The sequence below is a fragment of the Phaethon aethereus genome (assembly GCF_964289735.1).
Source record: "Phaethon aethereus genome assembly, chromosome: 2".
NCBI classification, from domain to species: Eukaryota; Metazoa; Chordata; class Aves; order Phaethontiformes; family Phaethontidae; genus Phaethon; species Phaethon aethereus.
The window spans coordinates 111017763-111045440 of NC_138582.1; the positions used below are offsets into that span (position 1 = coordinate 111017763).

General features: G+C 38.1%; 1 protein-coding gene across 1 annotated transcript in view; it reads right to left on the reverse strand.

Annotated features, from left to right (window-relative positions):
- CNTNAP2 (contactin associated protein 2) overlaps positions 1 to 27678 on the reverse strand; it is a gene marked incomplete at its 3' end in the record, with an annotated part of 1307043 nt that overhangs the window by 915126 nt on the left and 364239 nt on the right. The window contains exon 2 of the mRNA XM_081996846.1: positions 18591 to 18701. Within this exon, the coding sequence (XP_081852972.1) occupies positions 18591 to 18701 (111 nt within the window). The remainder of the gene's footprint in view (positions 1 to 18590; positions 18702 to 27678) is intronic.

Consider the following 27678-nt stretch of genomic DNA (forward strand, 5'->3'; position numbering starts at 1 on the left):
ATAAATGCTATAGTCACGAAAGTAAGAACAGATTAAAGCTTGCCTTATACCAGACAAAACACCATTCTGCTAACTTTTCCAATATTTTGCTACAAGGTCAAAAATTCTGAATATTGTACTTACAGCTCATTATATTGAGTAATGTGAGTATCTGCACAATGACCTTAGAAACAGATGCCAGTGCATATTGTGGAAGCGGACAACGAGCTCAGCAATGTATAAAATCAAGTGCTGGATTTACAAACTCGCTCAGAAATCTGAAAGGCAGGACATCTGTAATTTAATTTCTTAATCAAAGATTAAAAAAAAGGTTTCACACTTTATTCTTAATAGGTAAAAAGAACATGGAGAAAGCAGTTTGGACACGAGATTCCCCAGGGGGTAGGGTTTCTACCCATGTTATTTACAGACTTGAAATTCTCTGTTACATCTGCTCTGGTACAATGCATGTTTGGATCATAGTCAACATCTTAGCAAGAGCACTACATTCCTGGCTCTTATAAAAATCCTTAAATGCACAGTAACTGAAATAGTTTTAGTTGCCACTGATTTTCTCAATCTTTGTACAATTTTGCCTGACAAATTCATGTTCCAAGGCTGTGCATTGCAAACACCATGGAAAGCGATCTAAAGCAGTAGCTTCTGCTGTGTTAACATCCCTGCAGCCACAGTCATTAGCTGAAGGATTACATGCTAGTCAGAACATACTGTGTGACACTCCATCATGCCAGATCTGCAGTGACAAGTTCCTTCAACACTAAAGCTGAGCTTCTGAAGTGACAAGCCTCAGGAATCAAGCAACTGCAAAATCTCCACGTACATTCCAGGGTTCCAAAAAACAGCAATGCTTATTACACATTTTTCAATCAGGCTGGTGACTTGCAGCATACACTTGCTTAATGCCTGCATAGGATAAAAAGATGACGATAACAGTGCCAGCAGAATGCCTGATCCAAAAGCTGACTGTGTCAAAGGGCATCTTAGCAGGTTTTGGGTCAAGCTGTGAAATAAGTCAACGCACTCTGTCCCTGACTACCACCAATATCACTGCACACTGCCACAACTTGATAACACCTCTGCCACAGCCACCAGCTTTTTATTGTCATACAACCTTTTAAAACTTTTCTTGGTGATGTCTCTCGTTACGATGTGATGGCTCTTCCCATTAGCCATGAATATCTGTTCTTGGAATCTGAGGTCATGCAAATAGCTGTGACACAGAAGGTACCAGTACTGCAATAGATTTAACATATCTTTTTTGACAGAATTAAAGTACCACATGGCATCAAATGCAAACAGCGCCTTAAGATCAGTCTTCTCCCATATGAAAGGATCCTTTCCATGGGAACAAACTTTGTGAGAAAGTTGAAGTCCTTAAGTTCCTCCTTCAGAGAGGGGAGTTACCTTTCTGTACCTACAACCTGCCCCTTCCCCCCCATTCAGACATTATTGTGGCATTAAACTGACTTTCTAGACACTTCCAGGGATTTTAATTGACTGTGCTAAACCACCATTAAAGAGACTGAAAAGTTGCATGACAAAGTCCTCCTTTCTATAAGGGAATAATTGTTACAAAGGCTAGCTTTATGATTTGGAGCTTTCCTCTTATATTTGCGATGAGCTCTTCTTTCAAAGAAATGCTTAGATAAATTGGTGAACCTCATTTTATAGGTTCATCCATCTACTTGGCAAAGAAAAGTTTGATGCTCAATTCTATATTCTAGAAGCATATTCTATACTTTCAAACACATATAGTTAAAAAGAACAATATAATCCCTCTGGGAGTAAAAAGAAATCAAATGTGGACATGGTACATTAGCTTAATAAAACCCAGGAAAGACATTTACAAACTCTCTGGCCTGAGGGTCTCTTTAGGAACAAACACAAATGTTTATGTTTTTTTACATAATCTTCCTTCACTAGCACTATCTATAGGAGACAGTGCATCATATACCTTCAGTTTGAACCAGACAGTGGTATTCAGATGACAACTACTTTTTAAAGTATGTCCTAATTTGTTGAAAGCAGTTTACTGAATTAGCTCTATAGCCACTGCATGTCAATGTAGCTTTGTTTCAACAGATCTGAATTTATGTTATTACTACCTTATGTTTTCTACATAAATTATAAAGAAAAAAGACCGGCACTCCCTCCATGAAATATTAAAATCAAAGGGATTTATGTGCTAAACTTGCCTGGAAAATTCATGGAATTTAGGGGCCCAATTTTCTTATGTACATTTTCAAATCTCTTACCTCTTTTCTCCTCTTTCTACTTTCATGTAACCTCTTACAATTTAGCTCATTTCTATTAAATTTGCCAAAATGGCTACAAGTTTCTATGCCTTTAAAGTCTTTAGTTTTCTTTGGTGGGGAGTAGGAAGGGGGACCATGTTTTAAACACAGCTTGTTAGAAAGTTGCCTATACTCATTATTTAAAACTCTGACAATACTTACTAACCAATACTGCTGATATTGATCAATATCAAAACTAACTGTAGGCAAAATCTTTTGAATTAATTTTTATAGACATTATATATTCATTCAATGCATTCAAAAAGTACTCTGTTTGGCTGGTACTGTTGATAGTTTAAAATCACCCATAATAGGAGCCCATATTAGAGTTCCAGTATTAGCATTATATTTTAAATAATGCCATCAGCTTCTGTTGAGACAGTATTATGCCATTCATGCAGTTTTGCGGTATTCCACATCACAAGATAATGTCAGTAGCCTTTGTCTAATACATAAGGAGGAAGCAGGAGAACAGTTAACAGTACCACTTTGCCTGGGCAAAGGACTGACTTCTGCAAAATGCTAGCAATGAGCTTCCGGTATTATGGATAAATAACACCTATATTTAATTGGCAATTTTGGATGTAAACCAGTCAATTTACATTTATTACAGATAATAAAGTGCATAACTAAATTACTTTCTGTAATAGATTCTAGCACCTTGACAGAAAGCTTAAATCTCACAATGCTTATCATTACTCTGATCAGCAGCATCCTGGTTCTTCAGCTGTAATCTTTAGACCTTCTTAAAGATAAAAGCCATGATTACAGCCCTCAATTTCCTTGCTTGCAAAGTAATGAACAGTAAGTTTCTGAAATCATTACAACCGTTTCTATAGCTAAGCTTTTAGCTGTGGTTCATGAGTCATGTTAGACTATGCAGACAATATATTTTTGCAGTTCTATGGCCAGCTGAAAAAGGTGTGCAAACGTCTAAACTTGCCAGTGACTATGGCCCTAAAATGAGAACACTTCTGTTTTCAGGGAATGGAAGAGGGAGAGAAAGGGGAGAAGCTGTTTTCGGGTGACTGAAAATGATCTGGCTTAATGATTCTGGTAACTCCAATGCTCTTGTCAAACCAAAGGCTTTGTCTGTGTTGTTTCCCTATCTTTATTAACTTAGGAGCTTGTTTGTAGTTATTACTTCACAGTCCAAACTCCATTTTGCAGCAACCTCTGGATCTATGCCAATATGGTAAAACAATTGATTTGGGAGTCTCTCTTGCCTTCTTTCTTACTTGCAGTTAACTTCCCCTGCTGCTTTAAACTTCCTTGCCTTTGTAGGAGAGTCGGAGAGGCTGAAAGTGTTGCAATCATCCATAAAATTGGATAAGCCTGTAGATTTCCCCAGCAAACCCTGTGATTGTGACTCCTGCCTCATGGAGGGACCAGCTGTAAGAGAACAAGATAAGAGCATAGGAATTGCCATAACACACCTAGTGAGCTGGTAAGCTAGTAGCTTTTCTCAAAGGGTGGCCAATACCACGTATTTATAGGCAGGTGCTCCAGCCTCAGAGCAGACAGCTGCCTAAGAAACATTCCCTGTGAAGGGCTCAAGCTAATCCTTTTAACTAAAGTCTACTGGAAACCTAAGAACTGGAATGTTTAAAATAATTTATTGTCAATTCCTACCAGCTTCTGGTACCTCTGGTTTGATCCCCAGCTCTAGTATTTCTTCCCAGATGACTTTGGATGTGGCTCATCAAACAGCCATTGCTGGTCAACATGCTGGTTGTGGCCTTTCACATTACTTAAGATTTCAAGAGACAAAAAGGTCTAAAGCATCATCACCAGTGTGTTTAAGATAATAAATTCTGCATATAATATGTAGAATCTGGTTTTGCCTTGAAACTAGAAGTTCATTAAAGCAACTTTTAGAGATTGCTCACAGTAATTTGGGACATAATAGCTTCTCTGGTCTCACAATAACTGTTATTTTTTAAATTTGGCATGCAACTTTTTGGCCTAATTTGGAAACTGGTTAATCACAACTGGAAAAAAGAACACCTGGAAACAATGTGTACCAGTAACAATCATCTCTCTGTGTTCAAAATGTGTTATGAGCTGCTAAAGTCAGCAAATTAAATAATCCCAGCACTGGCTTTTGTTGGAAATTCTTTCCCTGCTACAGACAATAGACAACTTCTTGGTACTGAAGAAAGCAAAAGCAGTTCATGTACCATCTCTTTCAATACATATTGAAAACAACTTGGCTTGTGTGTTAAGAGAAACATCTAATTTCTCTATATTCTACATTCGGTAGAATGCCAGCTAAAGCCCTCTCAGTGCAGGACTATGCTATACCCAACAATATTTCCTTCTCAACAAAAGCACAATACTCTGTTTTGCTCAGCAACAACCTTGTTTACTCTTCTTTCACAACACTGTGCAATGACATCCGATTCTTCCCTCAAAACCAGGTCATCTTCATATCACCCAGTCTGTACTAGCAAAAGTTAAGAAGCCAGGGATGGCTATAAGATAACTTATGGATACCTGTTCCTGTTCTATAAATATTATGTAATTAATAGACATGGGCAAGTGCCTATTTTTACGTACTGTAGGACTCTTTGATCCTTACAATCATCAGATTATTTCTGACAACTTTCTTAACTAAAGTAGAATTAGCTCACTGGGAGTAAAGTGGCTAAAAGCCCAGCAGGAATGCTAAATTTGATGGCAGTCAATATTGAAAAGCAAAGACATCTAAAATACAACTTTTCAAAAAGCAGCTTTTCAAGCTTTCTTCTTTTCTCCTACTGCTTATCAAATATACAGTCACATGAATCTCAGTGGAAACAATTTATCTAACACTGAGTGACTTGGAAAATGGACCAAACAAGTTTTGTCACAAAGAATTTAAGTCCATCCTAAAAGAAATATAAATCTGTCCTAGAAGCAGTCAGAAAAGTTTAGGATTCTGATGAGACAATAGCTCATTATTGATATTCAGTTGTTTATTAGTTGGCTGACAAACTACCAAAGACATCCAATACAGACCAATATGATCCTATGTGGAAAATGTATCCCAGTTAAACAAATGGAACACTTCAGAGGGAGAAAAGCAGGGCAGATAGAGGGAGGAAAGGGTTAAACTACTATTGAAATTTCTTCTAAGGGTTGCTTGGTCCTTAGCTGTACTTCAGCAAAACAAATCCCCATACAGAGAAGAACACAAAGTAGTATAGCAGGTTGTGTTTTCTTTTAATATCTGGGTCAGCGTAAATAAACTGTCACTTCTTAATTACACCAACAGTTTCTCACCCTGCAGTATTATAGTCATCCGCCATTCTGCACAAAGCTGACTCAAATCTCAGCTACCAAGATAACCCAATAAAGGAAAATTATTCTCTCTCTTATTTAAAGGAAGGATTTTCTTTTGCTCAAAGTGCTCCGAGTGGGATAAACAAACACTCTGTTGTTCACGTCTTCCCCTTTCACCTATAACTGGCTAGACACGGTGTGCATGAAGCTGAAGTTTCCTAAAGTGCTCTTGCTTAGTATAAGTTGATGCACTTCTTACTTTCAAATGTACATGTACCTGCATCATTTTTATCATTACTAAAGTGTGTCTTACATACGAATTGTTTAAAAAATACTTTCATCTAAGAAAATGAGACAAAACAAAGTGAAAACAACAGCAAATCTGTGACGTGGGACTGGATGCCAAGTCAGACTCTTCCAGATACAGAGATATTTTTTGTGACTTATATAACTCACATACAGAAAAATTAGTATTAATATTCTGTCTCTTACTGTGCAGCTCAGATTCACTTGTGAATAATCTAAGTCTAATTGTGAAGGCTGAAACATGAATAATAGCTGCACTCTACCATCCTGCAGCGAATAGCCTCATTTTATCACATTATTTCTTTTCTCTCTTTCAGTATATTACTGTACTAGGAGGTTATAATGGTAGCCAAATAGCTCACATTTCTATCAGCATTTATGCTTGTTTATGACTTATTTGGGAAAGGCAGTGCTCTGGCTGTACTCGAAGAAGATATCTACCAGTTGCACTACACCCATCTATGTAAGGAAAACCTGCATTTTGTGCGCAGGAGAGGGTGAAACACTCATACTGTCTGAAAAGAGGCACCTACCTTGAAAGCAGCTGACTGCATTTTCTGTTCACTCACTGCATCTTTGCCTCAATTCCAGATGAGTCTCGCACATCGCTATATATTGGTCTGAAGTATCTGTAGATGTAATCTAGCCTAGAATAGCTATCCTGTCAGCCTGCTACTCCCAAATGGACCTGTCAAAAGAGGTTAGACAGTTTTCCTACGCTGATTTTTTTTTAATCCCTCATGTTCCCATTGATCTGTGCAAATGTAGTAGCTCCATTGTCTGAGGAAATATGAAATTTTCTAATTTGTTAAATGTGCCAACTCAGGTGTTGGCAAGCTCCTTGTGAGGCATCTAGCAGAACTCCAGTGTGTCATTACCTTTTTCAGCTGAAGTCTCACCCTTTATATTAACTCTAAAGTTTAATTATAAAGTGTGCTAGCTTTTTTTAAATAGGATAAAAGTCCACTCCCCGTTTTAAGAGTTTAAAATGGACACTAGAGGTAACATCTGCAGTCTTGAAGTGGATTGATTATATAATTTAGTGCCTGATTTACAAGGATTGATGTCCGTCTATGAAAAACTGTCTTTATGCAGGCAAGAATCTACCATCGGCAATGCTCCTCTGGCACTAACACCTATACATCACCTTGCTAATACTAACACCTCCATGTACAGGTGATGATTCTGTGAATCTAAACCTGATGAATGCTTCCAAAACACATACCAAATAAATGCAATACAAGTTTAATGACATTTAGAAAGAGTGTGAGTATTTTTATCATATCTTACGTGTATGACTCATCTGTGTGAAATTTGAAGCAGCTGACTGCAAACAATAAGAAAGACCAACCAGATAAACTATACCACCTATAAAGCTCAAGTATAAACTTGTCAGCCACTCCATGTTTGAGACCATTAACTTCTGCTCAAATGCAAATAAGAATATAAGTGTTGTGAGTGGAGCTGGAGAGCTAATCAGTTCTGTCTTTTCAAGATAGCAGAGAGATGAAGCCAGTAAGAACACCTAAACAAATTTCATAACTATTTACAGGTTAATGTCCCAGTGCTGCTTGAGAAACCTTCAAATTAAACTCTGGATGTTTAGGATTGTCAAGAGTGCTGAATTTGGCTACTCTGAGGATAAACGGCCAGAACTGCACTGGCCCCTAAGGATGTGGGAAAAGTTATCTGTGATATATAGATCAGTCTGGCTGGCTGTGAGGCTGCCTACTCTCTGCCACCCGCACAGCCACCTTCCTGTCACAGGCAGACATTCATTAGCTTCAGAAACAGCTAATGAACTAAGTTGAGTTTTGTCTGAAAAAAAACTAGCTGCTCCGCAGAGCCATGGTGGATCTGCTCTCCCTGGCTGTCTGTGGCTCTAGACAGTTCTCATTTGCCTTATGTCTCCGGCTGGTCTTGGAACTGCTGCCTCTGTAAATGATTGCATCGTGTTGAAAAAGTTTCACACACAAAGTTTAAGAGAAAGCTCAGTATTATTTTTTACCTCCTCCCCAGCTAGACATGCATTAAATAAGCCAATTAGGTATTCTGAACACTTTAATTAACAAATTAGTTATGAACTGGAAAAAACGGTCATGCTTTCTGTATTCATTGGGCTATGGTAAATTAACATAAGCTAATGATGCTTTATTTTTATCCAATTATTTGAGCTTCACTTTCCACAGACTTTGTTTCTTGTATTGTGTTTTGAATTAAAAGGGCAATTTTTTCCTTTTTAAAAACAACAGTCTCGCCTGGATTTACATTGACATTATTTTTTTTTCCCCTTTTTGATGTTTCTTTTTCCTGCCCCTTGACAAAACGTGCTATCTTCTTGCAATGCATGTTTTTTCCCTACTGCCCCATATGTTGCTCCAGAGACTGAAAAATCCTGTGGTTTCAGAGGAATGAGCTAGTGCAAACATTTTTATTTGTATTTTTAAGAATTCCTTCTACAAAATGTAGATATTTATGAAAAATGTTTCATTAGGGCCAGGTCACTGAAGCACGGAAAAAAATTGGTCAACTGAGTGGCAATCAAAACTGTCTTCAAAACAGAGATTCAAGCATTCATGGAGCTGAAGTGAATTGCATTACAAATCAAAGCTGGGTGTCTAGCAATTTATTTTGAAGGTGAGGAATAAGCAAAACTGATTATGTGGTAGGATATAAGGCAGATAAAGACATACAGAAATATTTGACTGTGTGTATTGGGTTTGTGTGCAGGGGGGATCTGCAGGGGTGGCTTCTGTGAGAAGCTGCTAGAAGCTTCCCCTGTGTTCTTTAGCGCCAATATCAGCTGGCTCCAGGACGGACCTGCCACTGGCCAAGGCCAAGCCCATCAATGACAGTGCTAGTGCCTCTGGGGTAACGTAGCTAAGAAGAGGGGGGAAAAAAATGACACACAGCAATTGCAGCTGGACAGAGTAGAATATGTGAGAGCAGCAGCTCTGCAGACAGCAAGGTCAGTGAAGGAGGGGCAGGAGGGGCTCCAGGCACTGGAGCAGAGATGCCCCTGCAGCCCGTGGTGAAAACCATGGTGAGGCAGGATGTCCCCCTGCAGCTCATGGAGCTCCATGGTGGAGGAGATACCCACCTGCAGTCCGGGGAGGGCCCCATACTGGGACAGGGGGAGGCCTGAAGGAGGCTGTGAACCCATGGGAAGCCCACGCTGGAGCTGGCTCCTGGCAGGACCTGTGGCCCTGTGGAGAGAGGAGCCCAGGCTGGAGCAGGTTTGCTGGCAGGACTTGTGACCCCACGGGGGATCCAGGCTGGAGCAGTTCATGAAGAACTGCAGCCCATGGGAAGGACTCTCATTGGAAAAGTTCATGGGGGACTGTCACCTGTGGGAGAGACCCCACACTGGAGCAGGGCAGAGGGTGAGGAGTTCTCCCCATGAGGAGGAAGGCGTGGCAGAGACAATGTGTGATGAACTGACCACAACCCCCAATCCCCGTCTCCCTGTGCTGCTCAGGGGGGAGGAGGTGGAGAATCTGGGAGTGAAGTTGAGCCTGGGAAGAAGGGAGGGGTGGGGGGAAGGTGTTTTAAGATTTGGTTTTATTTCTCATTATCCTACTCTGACTTTGATTGGCAATAAATTAAATGAACTTCCCCAACTCGAGCCTGTTTTGCCCGTGATGGTAATTGGTGAATGATCTCTCCCTGCCCTTACCTCGTCCCACGAGCTTCTTGTTATATTTTCTCTCCCCTGTCCAGTTGAGAAGGGGGGTCATAGAGTGGCTTTGGTGGGCACCTGGCATCTGGCCAAGGTCAACCCACCACACTATGAAATAAGAGCCGTGAGGGGACAAATGCCTTTCCTATATGACTTTTCTTTCTTGTTCCGAAAGAACTCTCAAATGATGATCTGAGCCTCGATTATTTATGGATTTTAAAAGAAGAAAAAACTCAGAGGTTGCAGTTAGTGTTATACAAAATATTTCGTAGGAATAACACCAAAAGGCCATGTTACTAACAGAACTGAAGTGTTTTCATTTACCCTGACAGGTGAAGGAGCTCCTAAAGGAGCTATGTCTTGAAGTGACTAAAAAAACCAAAAACCCCGCAAAACAAAACATCAGTTACTTGTCTTTCTAAAACATTCCAGAAATAGCTGTTTATACTCTGCGCAACACAAAGAATGCTATATCCAGTGCAAACATGTTTTTAAGGTTGCATTAATAAATTAACCACTAGAGGATTACTTTTTCCAGTCATGAACAACTAATTTTCCACATTTTTTAAATGGAAAAGTAATTACTTAATAGGTAACAACATTTAAGTTGCCCTGACTTCTAATCACCTAATTTGATCCACTACGTATTACATGGCATAGTTTCAGCAAACAAACTGTATTGGATGTTTATCTAAAGCATGTATTTACAGAAAGGGAATTGTTATTTTTTAATTTCTTTTAAGGCAACCATATTTTAATTATTTATAAATTCTTACAACAAGAGCTGTCTTATAGAAAAACAAAAGTTAAGTGGATGGTACTATTCTTTTTCTCATGGTTGTTACTGTTCTTTTATGCTACTCTACACAATACTCTTAAGTGCTTACCTACTTAAAGACAGTATTCAGTAACCTGGGCAGTGAATTTACAAACCACTGGCAATTCTATAATAACTTTCCTCTAAGAGATTTAATCAAAATATGAGTTATTTCCATATAGGTATTCTTAGTGTTCCCAAAGGTCTTGTCGACATAAGGAGATCGCAGTATTTAAGGTGATGATCTACAGTGTGCTAATTACTGCACACTAGCTCCCTACTGTCCCTTTTTGGACAACGTTAATGCAGAGTAAGCACCTCCTTACTTGGAGAGTCACACCCGAACTGAATTCCTGGCACATCCCATGAAGGCACAAGCCCAAACAGCTCACAGAATCCAGGCGGATGCTAACCATCCCTTTTACGTTCACTTTGTCAAAAGGAAAACTACATAAAATCCTTCTTGTATCCCATTGTAGAAAAGTAATCAGGAATTGGAGAAGTAGTGATATTGGCTATGGTATTGGAGGTTTTAACAGCCATGCTAAAAAGATCCTAGGCCAGGTGTCCCCAGATTCTTCTAAGACGACACTCTCACAAGCAATTGGTAAAGCTGTTACAGAACAGATCTGATTGATTTACTGGGAATTATTTGGGGAATAATATAATATCATATCCCATTATAGGTAAGTTCTTGCACCTTCCACACAGAAGCCAAAATTTAACACTGAGAAAAAACATACTACCTCAATTACACCTATGCCAACACTTCAAATTTCTGCTACTTGTTTTATAGACACATCAATAATTCCGATAACAGGTCAAGGTCAGCACCCTGATTAAAAAGCAACATGAAACCCTAGACAGAAGTTACATAGTGGTGATTAAAGGTCTGCTTTTTGAACGTCACCTGTCCTACAGAAATGACCCCTCATTTTCCATTATCAATTTCACTGGCAGCTTCAGATTCCCCCCTAATACTGGACTTTAAAGAGGGCCCTGGATGCCAAATTTCTTCTTTTATTCCACTATGCAACAGATCATTTCCATACATCCAAAGATTCATTATGACCTTCATACTTTCACTGTCTGCTGGGATTATTTCTGAAGTTCTGAGACTCCACTCAGTTTCAAGCAGCTTCCAATTATATAACATTACATTATGTTGGAATAATGTAGAATTTCTTCCCTAAATTAAAATGGTATGAGGTGGACAGTGGGCAGCATTAATTCTTGTAGTAGTGAGAAGTGTAAGGTCCAATAGCTTGGGAACCATTAAAAGGAAGATTGATAATGCATTATATCAAACGTGCTGATATAAAAAATCCCCCTTATGATGTGATGCAGTCCGTTGATTCTACTGATGGCAGGTCATAAGATGTTAGACCTTATAACCTTGACATCACATATGCAAAAACTACTGTGGATAGATTTTTAAATAGATCTAGAATGAGCTAATTGAAAACTCTCCTTTCCTCTGATGCCTCTTTAGTTAGTATGGTGGTAGCAATACGGACTACTTTTGCAGGTATGACAAAAAAGGAAAGGAGCTCTGAAATCTTTTTTAGCTACTCTGCTAACCAGATTTCAGTTAAAATGTATTACAGTGCTGTAAATAACTTAATGGCATGTATTTATGTGCCAATGTGAATGACTCCTTTGTCAGTCATTTTGAAAAGGAAAATTCAGTATTTTTTTCAAAGTTAACACATTCTCATATTTCTCCAAATATTATATTGGTCATTTAATACACTTAGAAATGTTTGGTTTACATAGGTATAGAATGTGAGCAGATAACAGAGAGAATATTCAAAATACCTTTTAAGAAGTGCGTCCAAAGTAAAAAGTTGTAGGATTTTATAGCATTCAAAGATTTAACAATGTTTGCATATATTTACATAAAAGTGATAGTGACAGGAACAAAAAAGAAAAGCCACGTACATTTGTCCTCTTCCGCAGGGCTTGATTTTCTCATACAAGCTACAGACATTTCAAAAATAATCTGTGCTTTTTTTATACTGGCACTGAACAACACACTAGTAATTTTTAGAATTAAAAATATGAAAAAATACTACAATATAGTAAAGCGCTAAGACTTAGGTGTTTTAAATGAAAAATTATCTTACTTTCACAAAAGGATAATTTGATAGAATCTGACTACAGCAACCTTTGTCTGAACAGTTGCTAATTCAGTGTGTTCAGCTTTTTAGATTCAAGCTTTTGCTTATGAGCCTTTAACAGAAATCAGGAGTCACCACACTCTACCTTCCCCAAACCTGCTTTCACTATGGAATTCATCGCATCGTGTCAGTCTCCACATAAGTTTTGCCAAAGGTTCTCCCTCCCCTTTCTTTGCAGGTCTGACAGGGGTAGCAGGAATTGCCTCAACAAGCACTAATTCCAGTTAAATGTTTTGTCAAGTAGTAGTATAGCGGAGGAACCACCTTCTATTGATGACAAAAAGAAAACCACAAAATAGTCTATGTTTTCTGGGGCCTTCTTGTTCCCTATTTCTTTCCATAAAAATAAAATAAAAGCATTTTGCTTGCTTTTCATGGCTGCTATAATTGAAAGCACCCAGGAAGGCAGTAAAAAGAAGGTAGCCTGTTGAGACAGTTGGGGTGCGTTGGGGGACCAGTGAGAGAGAGAACATTGTACCCCCAGGCCTCTGGCTCTTTGTGATTACAGAAACACAGATTCACAGTTGTAACAATTATGTAAATCAAAGACTCTTACTCACTGACATTGAGACTGGGGCTTCAATTTGTAATACATTTTGGTATGAATTTGCAAGAGACTGACTGACCTGCAGGTAACCACTGAACATTTGTTTCTACAATCAGCAATTTTTCCCCTAGTTAAAAATAACTTTCTTTTTCCCACAAAAAAGCTCAGGATACTTCTGTTTGCTTGCCCTAACAGGAAATAAGGACCAGAACAGGAACAAGGGGCAACACAGAAGAATATGAAGCACCAAGTAAACAGATTTGGAGAGGTCAACTTTTCTAATCAGGTTATACTCTGCCCATTAAATCTGCGTTTCCTTTGGAATAAGTATATGTACTAATCCATAAGTCAGCAAAGGCTTATAGGGCTCTGAGTAGACACCTGTGGAAAATGTAAAATATTTTTACATGCTGACGTGGCAAAATACCTTACACATATACCCTGGAGGCTCAGTTTCCAGATCGATGCCATTCTGTGACGTTTCAGTTCTGTTTGCCTAGATCACCAGTTATGGGATTTGTAAACAAGGAGATATCAAACATTAGGAATAGATTTGTGGATGCTTCTGCTTTTGAAGCCTTCTAAAAACTGCTGAAAATATTGAACTCTTTGACATGCATTCTTCCAGTTGCAACATTCAGAGCAGGAAACTGAACTAGAACTACAGTCACAACTGCAACCCTCTTAATAACGTGACTGTTCAGTAAATCAATGTCTTAATCAATAGAATAAAATATCTATCTATTCTGCTGAAGTGGTTTGCCAGTTTAGAGTGAAGTACCATGAAAACAGCAAAGAAAAATATAATTGGGTCAGAGACTAGAATTTTAAAACATGCATTTCCTTAATTTCAAGGGTCTGGGGCTAGAGGAGGGGGAGTTCTTTCCATTTAATGACTTGAGCACAGTCTGTTTTAAATAGCATATTTGATCTGGGAACCTATTAGCTGATAATGACTCTTTGGAGAGAAAAAAATTGGATTCCCTTATTACTGGTTTGATTAGCAGTATCTGTAATTCCATGATGTTGTAAATAGCTCAGCATTAAAACTGAGCTATTTTCCATCATTTGTAGAAGCAGAAGCATAAACACAGTGAAGGCCAAGTTCCCATGTTAAAGACATTCCTGAATTCTGCAGTACTTTTACTGGCACTAGAATTAGGAAACCAAAATTGGGCAATGTACATATTGAAGCTTCAGTTTTGAGAAGTATGTATGCTAGACTGCATAGGTATTAAGAGATCAATGACAACAGTCTCAAGAAGTTGGTATTTAAGCAAAGAGATGCCACTAAATCTCAAAGGACCTTTTGATAGAGGAAATTAAGCAACCGTTTGATTAATGACAGAACTCTAGATCCATATTGCTAAAGAAACATCATTAAAAGAAAGTGCACTGTAGTTATTATAAAGGTAAGAAAGGGGACAGTAAATATAATTAGAAGAAAAAAAATAAATTCCAAATGTCTGATTTGCCTTTCACTTACAATAGAGTAAGTAGTCTAGTAAACTAAAAGGAGAAATAGTAATCTAAAATTAATTTTAAGATCCTGCCCAACAAGCTGATGCAAAGCTTTATTTTATTAAAGTGATTCCAGTGGCATTTTTCTATTTTAGAACAGGGAATAGAATGCAAATGAACATAACTGATGAGATACAGCAGAATTCAACCTAAATGATAAGCAGTGTTTTAGAATGGAACTGTTTCTTAACTTCCTTCATCTGGACGATGAACAGTTGAAAACACAAATTAAGGGACCCAACAGCCTATCAAAACCCACGTTCAGACATCTTGCAACAGAAAGAATGTGAATTACTAAAAGGCATGTAACAAAATAACAAAGGCAACACTGATGTAAAATCCCCAAACCAGCATAAAATAGCATCTATTCTCATTCAGAAACCTTATAAATTTCTGAAGCAATAAACAATGTAATAGATATTAGTCTGCAGGCCTAAAACCAAAGAAATTGCCAATGCTCCCGACAGGCACAGGCTTTGCATCAGCTCTGCAAGGCTGCAGGACTAGAGCTTGTCAGTCATATTTTGTCTAAGCTAGTCTTCGTCTCTTTTTATCTCATTTAGTTGTGATAGCAATTCTCCATCAACCAGCATGAGATGTTTTACCTTTAACTTAGCTTTGTGATTGCATGGACTAATTACTATCAGGATAACAATTTTTGATATATTTCTCTACCTAAAGTAGATACTCTGCAGCAAACAACTTATTACTGTAGAACTAAAATGTAGTGTAGAGGACTATAGTCATGGGATGATAGTAGAGGTACTGAAAGTACAGGCATACGGTGGTATCAGAGGGAGCAGGGCTATAAGTAACTCACCAGGTCAATTACTAGTCATTAAAAGAAAGCAACCTTGGGAGCTGGCTAAGAGTGATGTTAGAGAACAAAAAACAAGAGAAAAATAGATCAAAGAACGAGAATCCTACACATGTAAAACACACACATACAAAGAATTCAGACATATGGAGCTGCAGACTAATAAACAAAGATCAATGTCAGGGCCCTGACAGTACCAACAGACTGTAACTGCCCTACCCAGTGGGGGACCCACTTGCCCTGCGCATGAGCCTGGGGGCCCAATTTCAGCCCCCAGGCTCTACCTGAGCCACATCATAGGTGTATCCATGCCCAGCCTCATCCCGTGTTCTTCCCCACTTATGGATTTTGCTTCCTGGCTTGACATCAGACCTACCATCAGACCACACTTTCTGTGTGATGATCTCCAGACAACTGGCAGAATCTGCTGATGCACACTGCACACCTTGCTTGTGGACAGGGGATGATGTCCTGAGGGTGCACTCAATCACACTGTCCGTGTCACTGATGAAGATATTAAACAGTACTGGTCCTAATGCAGGGTCCTAATGCAGACACCTGTGGGACACCACTTCTCACTGATCTCCATCTGGACATTGAGCCATTGACCACTACTATCTGGACATGACCATCCAACCAATTCCTCATCCACCCAACAGTCCACCCATCAAATCCATACCTCTTCAATTTAGAGAGAAGGATGTTGTGGGGGACCATGTCAAAGGCCTTACAGAAGTCCAGATAAATGACATCTGTAGCTTTTCCCTTGTCCGCTGATGTGGTCACTCCATCATAGAAGGGCCCTACGTTTGTCAGGCAGGACTTGCCCTTGGTGAAGCCATGCTGGCTGTCTCGAATCACTTCCCTGTCCTCCATGTGCCTTAGCATAGCTTCTAGGAGGATCCATTCCATGATCTTTCCAGGCACAGAGGTGAGGCTGACAGGTTGGTATTTCCCAGAGCCCTCATTTCTACCCTTTTTAAAAATGGGTACAGTGTTTCCCTTTTTTTCTGCCATGACTTTTCAAATATCATGGAGAGTGGCTTGGCAACTACATGAGCCAATTCCCTCAGGACTCTGGGATGCATCTCATCAGGTCCCATAGACTTGTGCATGTTCAGGTTTCTTAGGTGGTCACAAACCCGATCTTCTCTTACAGTGGGAAGGACTTTGCTCCTCCAGTCCATGCCTTGAGATTCAATCCACTCAAGAGGTGTGGGAAGAGAAACTGCCAGAGAAGACTGAGGAAAAGAAGTTGTTCAGTACCTCAGCCTTCTCCTCATCTGTTGTTACCAGTTTGCCAGTCATGTTCATCGGTGGGGTACACTACCTTTGACCTTCCTTTTCTGGCTTACCTGTAGAAGCTCTTATTATTCTTTGTGTCCCTTGCCAAGTTCAGCTCCAGCTGCACCTTGGCCTTCCTGACCCCATCCCTACACAAGCAGGCAACATCCCTGTACTCTTCCCAGGATACCTGACCCTGCTTCCACTACCTATGCATTTCCTTCTTGCCCTTTAGTTTGATCAGCAGGTATTGACAAATCCATCTGTGTCCTCCTCCCAGTATCTGGGACACTGACAATGCACCATATCCCTCACCCCAGCTAGAGCCATCCACTGGAATGGATGGAATCCAAGGAGCTGTGACGGTGGAAGTGTAACACCAGGGAAAGGGATAGACACCAGAAAGTATGTGTATATAATATTTTTATTTTTTATTATTGAGACTTTTGTCCCTATTTTTTTTTATAATAGCTAGGCCAATAATTATTCTTTGATTAAGATTACAATTAGGCTAACAGTAAGTTCATGGCTCTGCTCATAAGGTAGGGGTTTTTTTGGCTCAGAAGCCACACAAATAGTGGTATAAAAAAATTGGTGGACAACAGAAGCAGTCTAGGCATAATTTCAATGCAACAAATTCTGCTTTCAACCTCAAGAGTGTTGTACCATTTGACAGTGTTTCACATTTTGTTTACAAACACCCAAAGACAAAAGATTGTCACTTCTGTTTCAATGTTGTGGGTTTTTTTGTTGTGTTAAGGAGGCAGAATATGCTATCCATGCAGGAGCAACATAATTCCTGCAGGAGCAGGAAAAATAAAGAAGTAGTGCAAATAAGCCAACCTTCTAAAAGTCTGGTATTTTGCCATTATTATAGATCTTCAGGATTTAGAAGATCGAGGCACTACACTCATTTGCTCTCTCTTCTTCATCCCTACAGTGAAAGTATTTCTAAATTGTATGTTCATTAAGTCAAATTCATTATAGCCTTGATATGTATTTTGGGAGGAAGATAAAAATTTGGTATTGATTCACAAGAATCTGTGAAATTTTAGATTTTAAGACTTCTAGATTTACTTTTTTCTGTTTAGAAAAAAGTAAAGTCAATAATATCCTGAATACTATTTTTCTGTTAATCTAAAGTTTCATGTTTAAATGCATCTTTCCTGTGAAATTAATTTAGAGATTGATATCAAAATGGTATATATACAGACATTCAGAAATATCAAGGAAAACTACGAAAAATTCTATCAGTGAAGATGAAGATTTGTGTTCAGGCCATGAAATAAATTTGCCTAGCCCTAGGGATATAATTACACCAGGCAGACCATCAAACTTACGCTCCTATTCTTCCAACCACCAAAAATGAGGTGGGTTTGTTACTTCTGAACACCACCTTGCTGCATTACAGAAATACATGCAAAAGGCAAAGTTCCTCTGGTGCTACAAAAAACTGAATGATAACAGTCATTGCTAAGGTGGGAAACAAGTTAAATCAACAAAGCACAAAGCTGTTTAGTTTTGCTCCATCAACCATGACCTTGCAACTGTTCATTTACCCAATGAACACAGGTATGCCCTTTTAACTGAAGTCAGTTATACAACCGTACCATATGACTCCATCGACAGGCATTTGGCCCATGCTGCTACCTGTTATTAGCAGCGTATTTCTCCCTGCAGTGCCATGGAGTGCAATTACTGTCACACACAATGAAGCAGAAATTCATTCCATTTACAAAATCAGTCTGTCAGACAGCTAAAACTTTGTTACAACAAACACAATCAATAATGTTTTACATAAAAAGTGTATTAATGTTAAAGAATATCATTCATCGTTTTTTCTTGAAATATCTGAATATTAAGGTAGAGACCACCCCTTACCTCCTCTTTTGTTTAACTTGGCATATCCTGGCACATAGCTGCTTGTCATAGATGACGAACTGCTGAAAGAGGAGTGGGGTAATGCTGAGATCAGGGGTTCATCACACTTTTCTGAAACACAAGAAAACAGATTCACTTTATGCTGTTAATTATTCATACATATGAAGTGGCAATGTGCCCTTTATTTTTCTTTTGAGTAATAACACAGCCTTGTAAAAAATTCATGCCAAAAAACAAAGAAAACCCACAAACACAGACACGCACGTGGACATGAGAAAATGAAGACTTCAACATAGGAAAAAATTAAGTAGTGGTAATGCCTAACCATGGCCTACACTTTCCTTAGGGATACTACAAAAGAACAAAAATGCCTGCCTTGATAGATCCGGAATGTTTTTGGTGACATGAAAATGTAGTGCTGAAGAAAAGTATTATCATGAAAGCTTCATAAGAAGTAGATAAGATAAACTTTCAGTTCTGTAATAGAAGTGCTGATAAGCTGATATTTTATAAAAGAAAATAAATTAGGGTGCATTAATAAATGCCTATCATTTATCACATATTACAGATTTACTGAAAAAAATAACAAAATAATCTTTTTTAAAAATATCATCTGTATAATCCATTTGAGCACCTCACTTCTATTTTACTCAGTATAAAAAAGATTAACTTGGTATTAGAATCTAAGATGGAAAAAACCAAAATCAGAATCTTTTGCCTTTCTAATGAAGAAAGACGTTTAAAACAAATCTCCTGATGTTGTATGAAGTTATGTGAATTGGAATGAAGAGAACTACCTTCTGATTTTTCAAATACTTATATAGTTAATGTACTGCCCTTTGTTGTAGTTTTTCCTCAGTTATTTCAACAGATGGATGAAATACATAGGTTAAATTACTTGTTTACATTCCAGGTACAACCTAAAAAAGAAAATGTAACCTACACCAGTCAGCTTGACTAATCTTTTTAAACACAGGCACTGCAACACAGGCTCTGCTATAAGTGGAAACACCCTCAATTTATGTATCTAGAAAGCATTAGACCACCCCTGGTAGGCAGCATATTTAACACTCAGCCACAAAGCCATGATTGTCTGCTACAATTAGAAAATGGTGATTTGGTCTGACTGGAGACTGAATTAATCCTACCCTCAAAAGAGGAACTTTAAGGGGAAAAAAAGGACTGTGAGTGAATGAAGTCATTTATAATGCAGGTCTCCTAAAATTTCCAGTCTCATGTAATGAAAACTAAAATGACTTTCACAGCAATAGAAACTGAAATTTTCTGCACAGAAATACAGAATAACATTCATTCATAAATCGGCACTTTGACATTTAACAAAATACATCAGTTTCCTTCACAAATCTCCAAGAGTTTGTTAAGGAAGAAAACAAAATTCATACCAGCATAAAAGCACAGGTAAGAGTAAAGGGCCATTGCTTTGTACAGAACTGAAGGACAATTCCAGTGACTAATTCAAAGTTCGCTACCACGCTAGTTAATGATGGGCTTTTGACAAGAGAAGATAAATATTATTGTTTACACCACAAAACAGAGGGATTGATACCCCTCCTCCCTCCTCCCCCCGCTTCGTCTGTGGCCACAGGGCAGGTTAGGTCAGAAGCCTGCGGCCAGGTGCTCCCCGCAGACCACCCCAGCAGCACACTAGGGTGGCACAGGACCTCTCCCTGGCAGCAGGGCTACGGCATGGAGCAAAGGCCAACAATTTAAGATCCTGGGTGCCAGGCTGCGATTATTTCAGTCAAAGTACACAAGGCTAGAGCTTCACCATAGAAGTGAGCAGCAGACTGACGTACTCACTACAAATTTTGCCCTTCACAGAAAGACATAGTTACTGGATGAAATTTTTCTCATGTATTTCTTTAACTACAGTGTATTTTTGGTAGCCCATAAAAATAGGTTTTTAGCTTAAAGAATGCTAACAAACCGCTCTCGCTGTCACTTCATTTTCAGTGTTACCTAGCTAGAGATTTGAAATAATCTGTCATTAATTCTGTTGTCTAGATAAAAATGGAAAGAAACATGTAAAAGCAGAACACCACATAATCAGAACTATTTAAAAAATACCTAGAAATATCTTTATAGCGTTTTCCTATGCTTATCTTACACAATATTTACTGTTAAGGGAAAAAAAGATATTCTCATTAATAATGAGAGCTAAGGTTGAACATGTACCTTTCTTCAGTTTCCTGGTTTTTTGGCATATTTTTTAAAGAAAATTGTGAAGTTTATGCAATAAGAAAACACCCTATAGTTTCATACTGGGTGTGGGGTGGGGAGAAAAATTTGCATCTTTAAAGGAAGAATATTAGGAATAGAAAGATTTAGTTACAAAAATGTTTGTTACTTATGCAATTTTATTAATTACTGAATATTAAGGGAGGTTATTGGTCACGATATTCTAAAAAAATCTTGTGAAACAAAAGAGCTATCCTGAATCGCAACAACAAAAAAAAATTTAAAAAGAGATAAAATTGAGCAAAACCTTAATTTCTGCAATAGAAAAATAAACATGGTTTTAGACAATGTGTTCAGAAACAACACAATAGCCGAAAAAAACCTCTCCAAATAGTAGAAGCTCATCAGAACTTCTATTCTTTTACTGATCCCAGTAGCTATTGAGAAAATCTCCTCCTTTTATTTTGACAGATACTATATTGGTGCTCCTATTGATGAAGCTATGCAAAAGGAAATACGGAAAAATTTGTCTGGAAAGAGTACTAGGTTCTCAATCATCATCCCCCTGTATGGCCTGCCTTGTCTTTCTGCTTCACTAACCCATCCTCTTGGATTCAAAAGAATAAGACAGAGAAGCTTGACATAAAAAAAGAAAAATAATATCCCACAGGGAGTATCACGTTGTATTTGCCACTGCAGTAACAATTTTTACAGACAGTCATGAATGTGCTTCATTTGGTGTATATGTGCTTTTCAAGTATTGAATCCGGACTTCTGCTTTCTTAGTTTGTTTGGAATTGCCAATACTCTGGGGGCGGTGAGAGGGGTGGGGGACCGAAAAAACAAATAGAGTTTATATAGTTCTCCTTCACTGTTGTTTAGATCTGCATTAGCTTCCTATGCCTGTTTTGGGATACCAACTAATAAGCTAAAGAGTAAAACCAAAAATACCTCACACTCTCGTTGTTTAAAAAACAAACACACCCCCCTAATCTGTCTTCTCATTTAAGCTTCAAAATATAGCAAATTCACCATTATTCATGATTTGTGTATGAATTGTAGGGAAGAATTATACCTCAAATTAATAGACATTACAAAAGACATTAAATCTCATCAATAACTCATGACTTTAAGTCCAATAGAACAAAACTTAAAAGGCTGCTTACATAAGCTAATATTTCTAGCCCTAGATGAAAGTTTCACTAAATATATTGCACTATTTAAGCTTCCTTCATAACCTGAGATGCTGTCATGCCACAGATTTAAAAGAATAAAAAAAAAAATCCTTGGGAACCTTTGGTTCTTTCAGCGGTTTTAGTTATTTCCTGCAGAATCCAATTTTTTACTTACTAAAACCAGAGTCATATATACCTTCCTGTTACTGAGATATAATAGCTTTCCTCATATAAGTCAATGTACTGTGCCCTGTTAATCAATTACAGAGCACACTCTCCTGCCAGCATCGTAGTAGCAAAGAAATAAACTCTCCCCCATACCATTTATCTCAGTGATGTATTAACATCCAGGCCAGCTTAGGTCCATTTAAATGTTAACTTCCTGAAGCAAAACCACACTTCCACTCCACTCCATTCTGTTCGGATAGACGGAACTGATAACTTTGTCATAAGTACAATGACACTTGCTACTCTGACTTTCCTGTTCAGAGGGAAATTACAGTGTATGTCTATCAGAAACAAGTTTCCTTGAGATTCAAATAATTACATCAATGGAAGAAAGGTCACCTAATGTCATTAAATACAAATGAAAACCCTCTGCAATCCACAAGCTTCACATTCCTCAAGTCCCAAAGACTATAGAAGGGAAGGGCTGCTATGCACTTGCTCTGTTCTTGCAGGCACCCAGCTTTTGGAAACCAGATACCAGGTGAGATAGATCTTTTATCCTATCAAGAACAGCCTCTCATAGATTCTAGTGTTCATATTCAACAAAACCAGGAAAATATACCTGTCCTTTCCTGTTTTAGGGTCTATTTATCATTCATTTATATAGTCTACCCATCATGCTGGATAGACTAAAGAAGGGCTATCTTCTACTTTTCCTGCAATTGCTTTAATTCCCACTTAGTTAGTCATGAACTATTTGGGGAATAGGGACCACACTACTTGAAGGGACAGGCCTTGACTGTAGCGCAAATCAGACCATACACACACAAACTCTTGCTTTATCAACCTCAGAGGTTGTTAAAGCTTAATCCATGCTATACCAGGGATTTCATTGATTTTTGGTGGGCAAAGAGTAAAAAAACCTCGATGCTTCACTTCACAGAAGTCTGTTCAAATGCTCAGCATCCTGGTCAATAAACAGGTCGCCTATAAAGTTGCTGACATATCTTACCAAAGCAGTCTGAGTAGATGAAAAAGACGATCTGCAGTTCATCTGTGTCTTCTTGACATTTATATCTAACAGTAGGTTAAAATGCATACAAACAACTATCCATTTAGAAATGTTAAGAAATGGGAACAGGATACATTTAGAGTCACAGGTGGTTTTTATTAATAATTTGAAGCTGCATTGGAGGATCTCTCAGAAGCTCTTGCAAAGATTCTGTCAAAGTAAAAAGAGAGCTAAGATGTGTACAGTGCTTCTAAAAAAGAAAAAATATTTGGATACTCATAAATAACACTCATCAGAAATAAATGACGGTGACTTACTAAGAATGCTTTTGAAAAACAAAGCCTTCTCCATCATTATGGTCCAGTGTGCACGGAGAAACATACCTTTAAAAAAATACCAAACCCCAAATCCACAAATCACCCCTCCTTCTTCAAAATCTTCAGTCAAGATTTCCTATCAAATTATAATCTGTTATCACAATTTTGCTGTAGGATACTAGCTCTAAGACATAAGCATGTTGCCAATAACTTCACTAAAAAAAGCCCCACATGTATGTCAGAAATTAAGAACTTGAAAGCTGATCAACTTCAATGCAAAAAGGCAAATGACTGCAATATCAATAATGTGTTCTGAGTCTAAAATAGCTACAATTAATCCCTAGCAGAATATAAAACAGATGAGTCAATCTGAAGTAGCATTAAAAAAAAAAATCTCAGCCAAGAAATACACAAAGCCATGGCTTTCTGACCAAAGGAAAGTCTTAACCATTTCTCTTTTACACAATATTTTCACTGTACAAACAGAACGTTTACAACACAAACCCCAAAATCTTAATTATTACCAGTGTATCCAACTCATCAATTATACAGAAATGTCTGTCAAGTGCACGGGAAAAAAAACAAAAAACATTTAAAGCAACTTTTAATCCTTACTTGTAATGCAAAAGACTCCTGTTTTAAAATATGAATTCTAATGTAAATGTTGGGGAGCAAGGGAGAGAATCATATCATCTGGGTTTAATTTGTACTGTGTGCTAAATGCTCGTTATCCTAAACACATTTTTCTCCTCCAATTTGAATATTTAGAGTGATTTCTCTGTAGTGTGCTGAGGAGAAAGAATAAACCACCAGGCACTTCCGAAAAGCAGTCATGAGATTGCAAGGGCACTCTGGAATGCAGATAAATACGTATAGGAATTGGCATATCTCCAATGACAACCAATAGGAATATTAATGCAGCTGTTTTGGATTGCACCGTATTAGTATGCTGAGACAGCCTTACTTTTCATATTGCATAGGCAGGTTTTATAATCTGAAATCCACTGTGTTTAATTCACAAGACACTATCCCCCCAAAGAGTAAGAATAAATAAGCATAAGTTGCTAGAACATCTTATACACTGTTTCACATGAACTTTTGAAGCGATGCTAACTGAAAAGCAGGAGATGCTAAAAAGTAGCTCATGGTCAAAGGTAACACCTTTAAAAAAAAAACCACCAAACTTAGAAGCAGGTATTATTGAGGACAGCTTATCACAGGTTTAATTTCAATGACAAGAAAAGCAACCTTGGCCCTGTGTCACAAGCCTATTGCTCAGTATGATAAAGCTCTAACGAAACCTCTCATCATGTGTGACAGGAACACTGCTGGAGAAGCCCTTTCCTTAGTCCTCGGAAGGGCCACTAATGAAAACAATAAATACTGATGGTGATGGCTGCTAATACCAGGCAGGGTACAGCTCATGCTCCAAGTCCTTAAGTCAGGAAGAAATCAGTAATGAGATTATCAAGGAAGACCTTCTCTTCTGGGGAAAGGAAATACCTGCCTGTCAGGTGTATTTGCCAAATGTATCAGCCTTTAGTACATTTGGGGTGGTTCAATAACCTTATGCATGTTCTGTTGCATTTTTCTTGGCCATGAGAGATAATTTAAAAAAAAAATCCACCATATATGGTGTTATTTTTTTTAATCTTTAAAAAAAAAAACAAAAACAACCACTAACTTTACTCCCCGGCAAGTTTTTGGACTGCTTTATTGACTAGATAGGGATGATGACTGGTAGAGTGGAAGCTTCATTTTTTACTCTCTTTCTGTCCCACCTACTGTCCCAAGTGGGACTCCTTTTGTACCATGTTTACATTAGAAGGCTAACAAAAAGCAACCCACTTTTTAAATACCTTAGGCCACACTAGAGGTGTCCACGCTCCACCTGTGCAATACTCTACACACACAACAGTCACCTTCCCAGTCACCATTCCCATTTGCATGTCAGAAAGTCAATGCAAGTCTCACATAAACCTCATTTGGCTTTTTGTTTGCTATTTCTACTGGCCTCCATTGCTTTGATATGTTATTTCTCCCTGCGCTCTTTCCATATTGCAGAAGTCTGCAGCTTGCCCACATGATTGACGTTTCACAGAACAGTCTTGACAGACTGCTCGGGAGCCAAGTTCACATTCAGCTTCATGAGCAAATGAGTCCAAGTGTAACTGAAGCTTTTCTGTAAGCACCTCTGGAGCTCAGCTGTAGTCTAAAATATTGGAGCAGCTAATATTGATGGCCTGGGATGTTTCATATTCCACTTCAAGTTGCATACCATCAATACAGATAACACATTGTTGCTCAAAAAGGTGGCTGCTGCTGAAAAAGAGGAAAACATAGCAGCTATTTTTCCCTTTCCAAGGTGAGGGCCATAAATTGCATGAATTTAGTGGTCTCCACTCAACCCTTAGCTGTTCAAGGTTACTTGTTCTGAGGTTTATTTCAAACCTTTCTATAGATCTCTGTGAGGAAAGGCACGAGTCTCAGTTAATGTTTTTACAGCAGTTACTTTGCTCACAGCAGAGCACAGGCGCTCAGGCCTGCTGCTTTGTTCTGGTTCCGATTCAGGAATCGGTCTTTGGGGAACAGGGGATTGTGCCACCAGGGCCACATTTCTAAAAACGCATTTGGATGTGCAAAGACAGATAGGACTTTACGAGATTTTCCAAAGTATCTTTTTACATAAACTTGTTTCTGATCCCTACTGACTAGTTTTCAGAGAAGCCAAAGCCTTATTAATCCCAAAAGTCATGGTATGGCTACATGTTTTGACTCTTATAAAGAAATACCCTATTCCATCCAAGGATTGGGTTACTAATAAATAAGAAATCTTTTTTGTTTTGAAGATTCATTAATAAACATTTGTAAGCACTGCTGGGAAACACTGGAAATGCTAATATCACAACAATAGCACAAATGTGCAATGTATTATATGACTCCTATCAGACGTTTCTGGCTGCACTGCCTTTCATCAAATGACATACAACATGTTCCACGGTTGTATGTAATACTCCTTCTGTCTTTAACTACTGAAAATGAGAGAAGGTTTAAAGTAAACAACATTAATTATTGTGATCTACAATTCAACCAGAGAGATAAGGATTTTTTTTTTTAACTAAATTATTGAGTTTGGAATCATTACAAGTATAAAGGTGTACAAAGCAGCCTCTTGAAATTCAGATTTATCAAAATTTCAACATTTCACAAAGGAAAAATAGAAAACTGTACCCAAAGTTTGTGCACTTCAATTTTTCAGGAAGGAGTCAACATTTTAAATTCTGAATTTACAAAAATGTATTTTTTCTTTAGTATTTTACATATAGAAGGAACAGTGTTCCTTAGAATTAAACTTATGTCTAATTTTATTATTTAGTAGCATTAATTTTTGAATTATTTTAAAAATAAATACATTATTTTTATTGTTTCTAGGCTATATCTACAGTAAGGTTTTTGCAGGGTTTTGGTTGGTTTTAGGTTGTGGTTTGGTTTGTTTTTTTTTTTTTACTGGAAGAGACACAGGAAGTTTTTACACCACTAAAACAAAAACACATCTGTATTGCTTTTGGTTTACTTCAGAGTCTGCACAGCATTCCACGGTTCATGAAGGATTTGGCAAATGTTCACGCCATTGCACTACTGTGTCTTTTATGAACAAATTTATAAACTACTTTGCACACCATGCAACTTCGCACCACAACCATGTGAAAGTTGTATGAGAAGCCTGCCATCTTATTTGCTCAGTTTTTAAAAAACCTCAGGTCAATTCCATCTGGAATAGTCGGAAGTCAGTCAGCCTGGTTGTACACTTGAGATTTCATTCAACTATCCTTGGCGCATAAACAATAACAGACTATCAACTCTATGCAAGGTAAAATTCATTAAATATTTTCATATTTTTTGCATATCCAATCCTCAGATGCCTCTTCAGTTTTTAACCTTCTGACATGTAAATATACTTCTTCATCTTTTCACTACTGGAAATACCTAAATGTTTTGGAGGATGTTACAGCAAATGAAGCTCCTTCTTTACAGGTAGGTATGATTTTTCACAGACTGGTACCTATCTGAATGAAGCATGGAGAAGCCTGGAGTCACATTGCATAAAATGTTTTAGAGTGGAGGGCACAGGAACCCACAAGACTGAAGGAGAGAACAGAACACTGAAAATCTTCACTATTTATCCTGTCAAGTCTCATTTAGCTTAAAATACATTT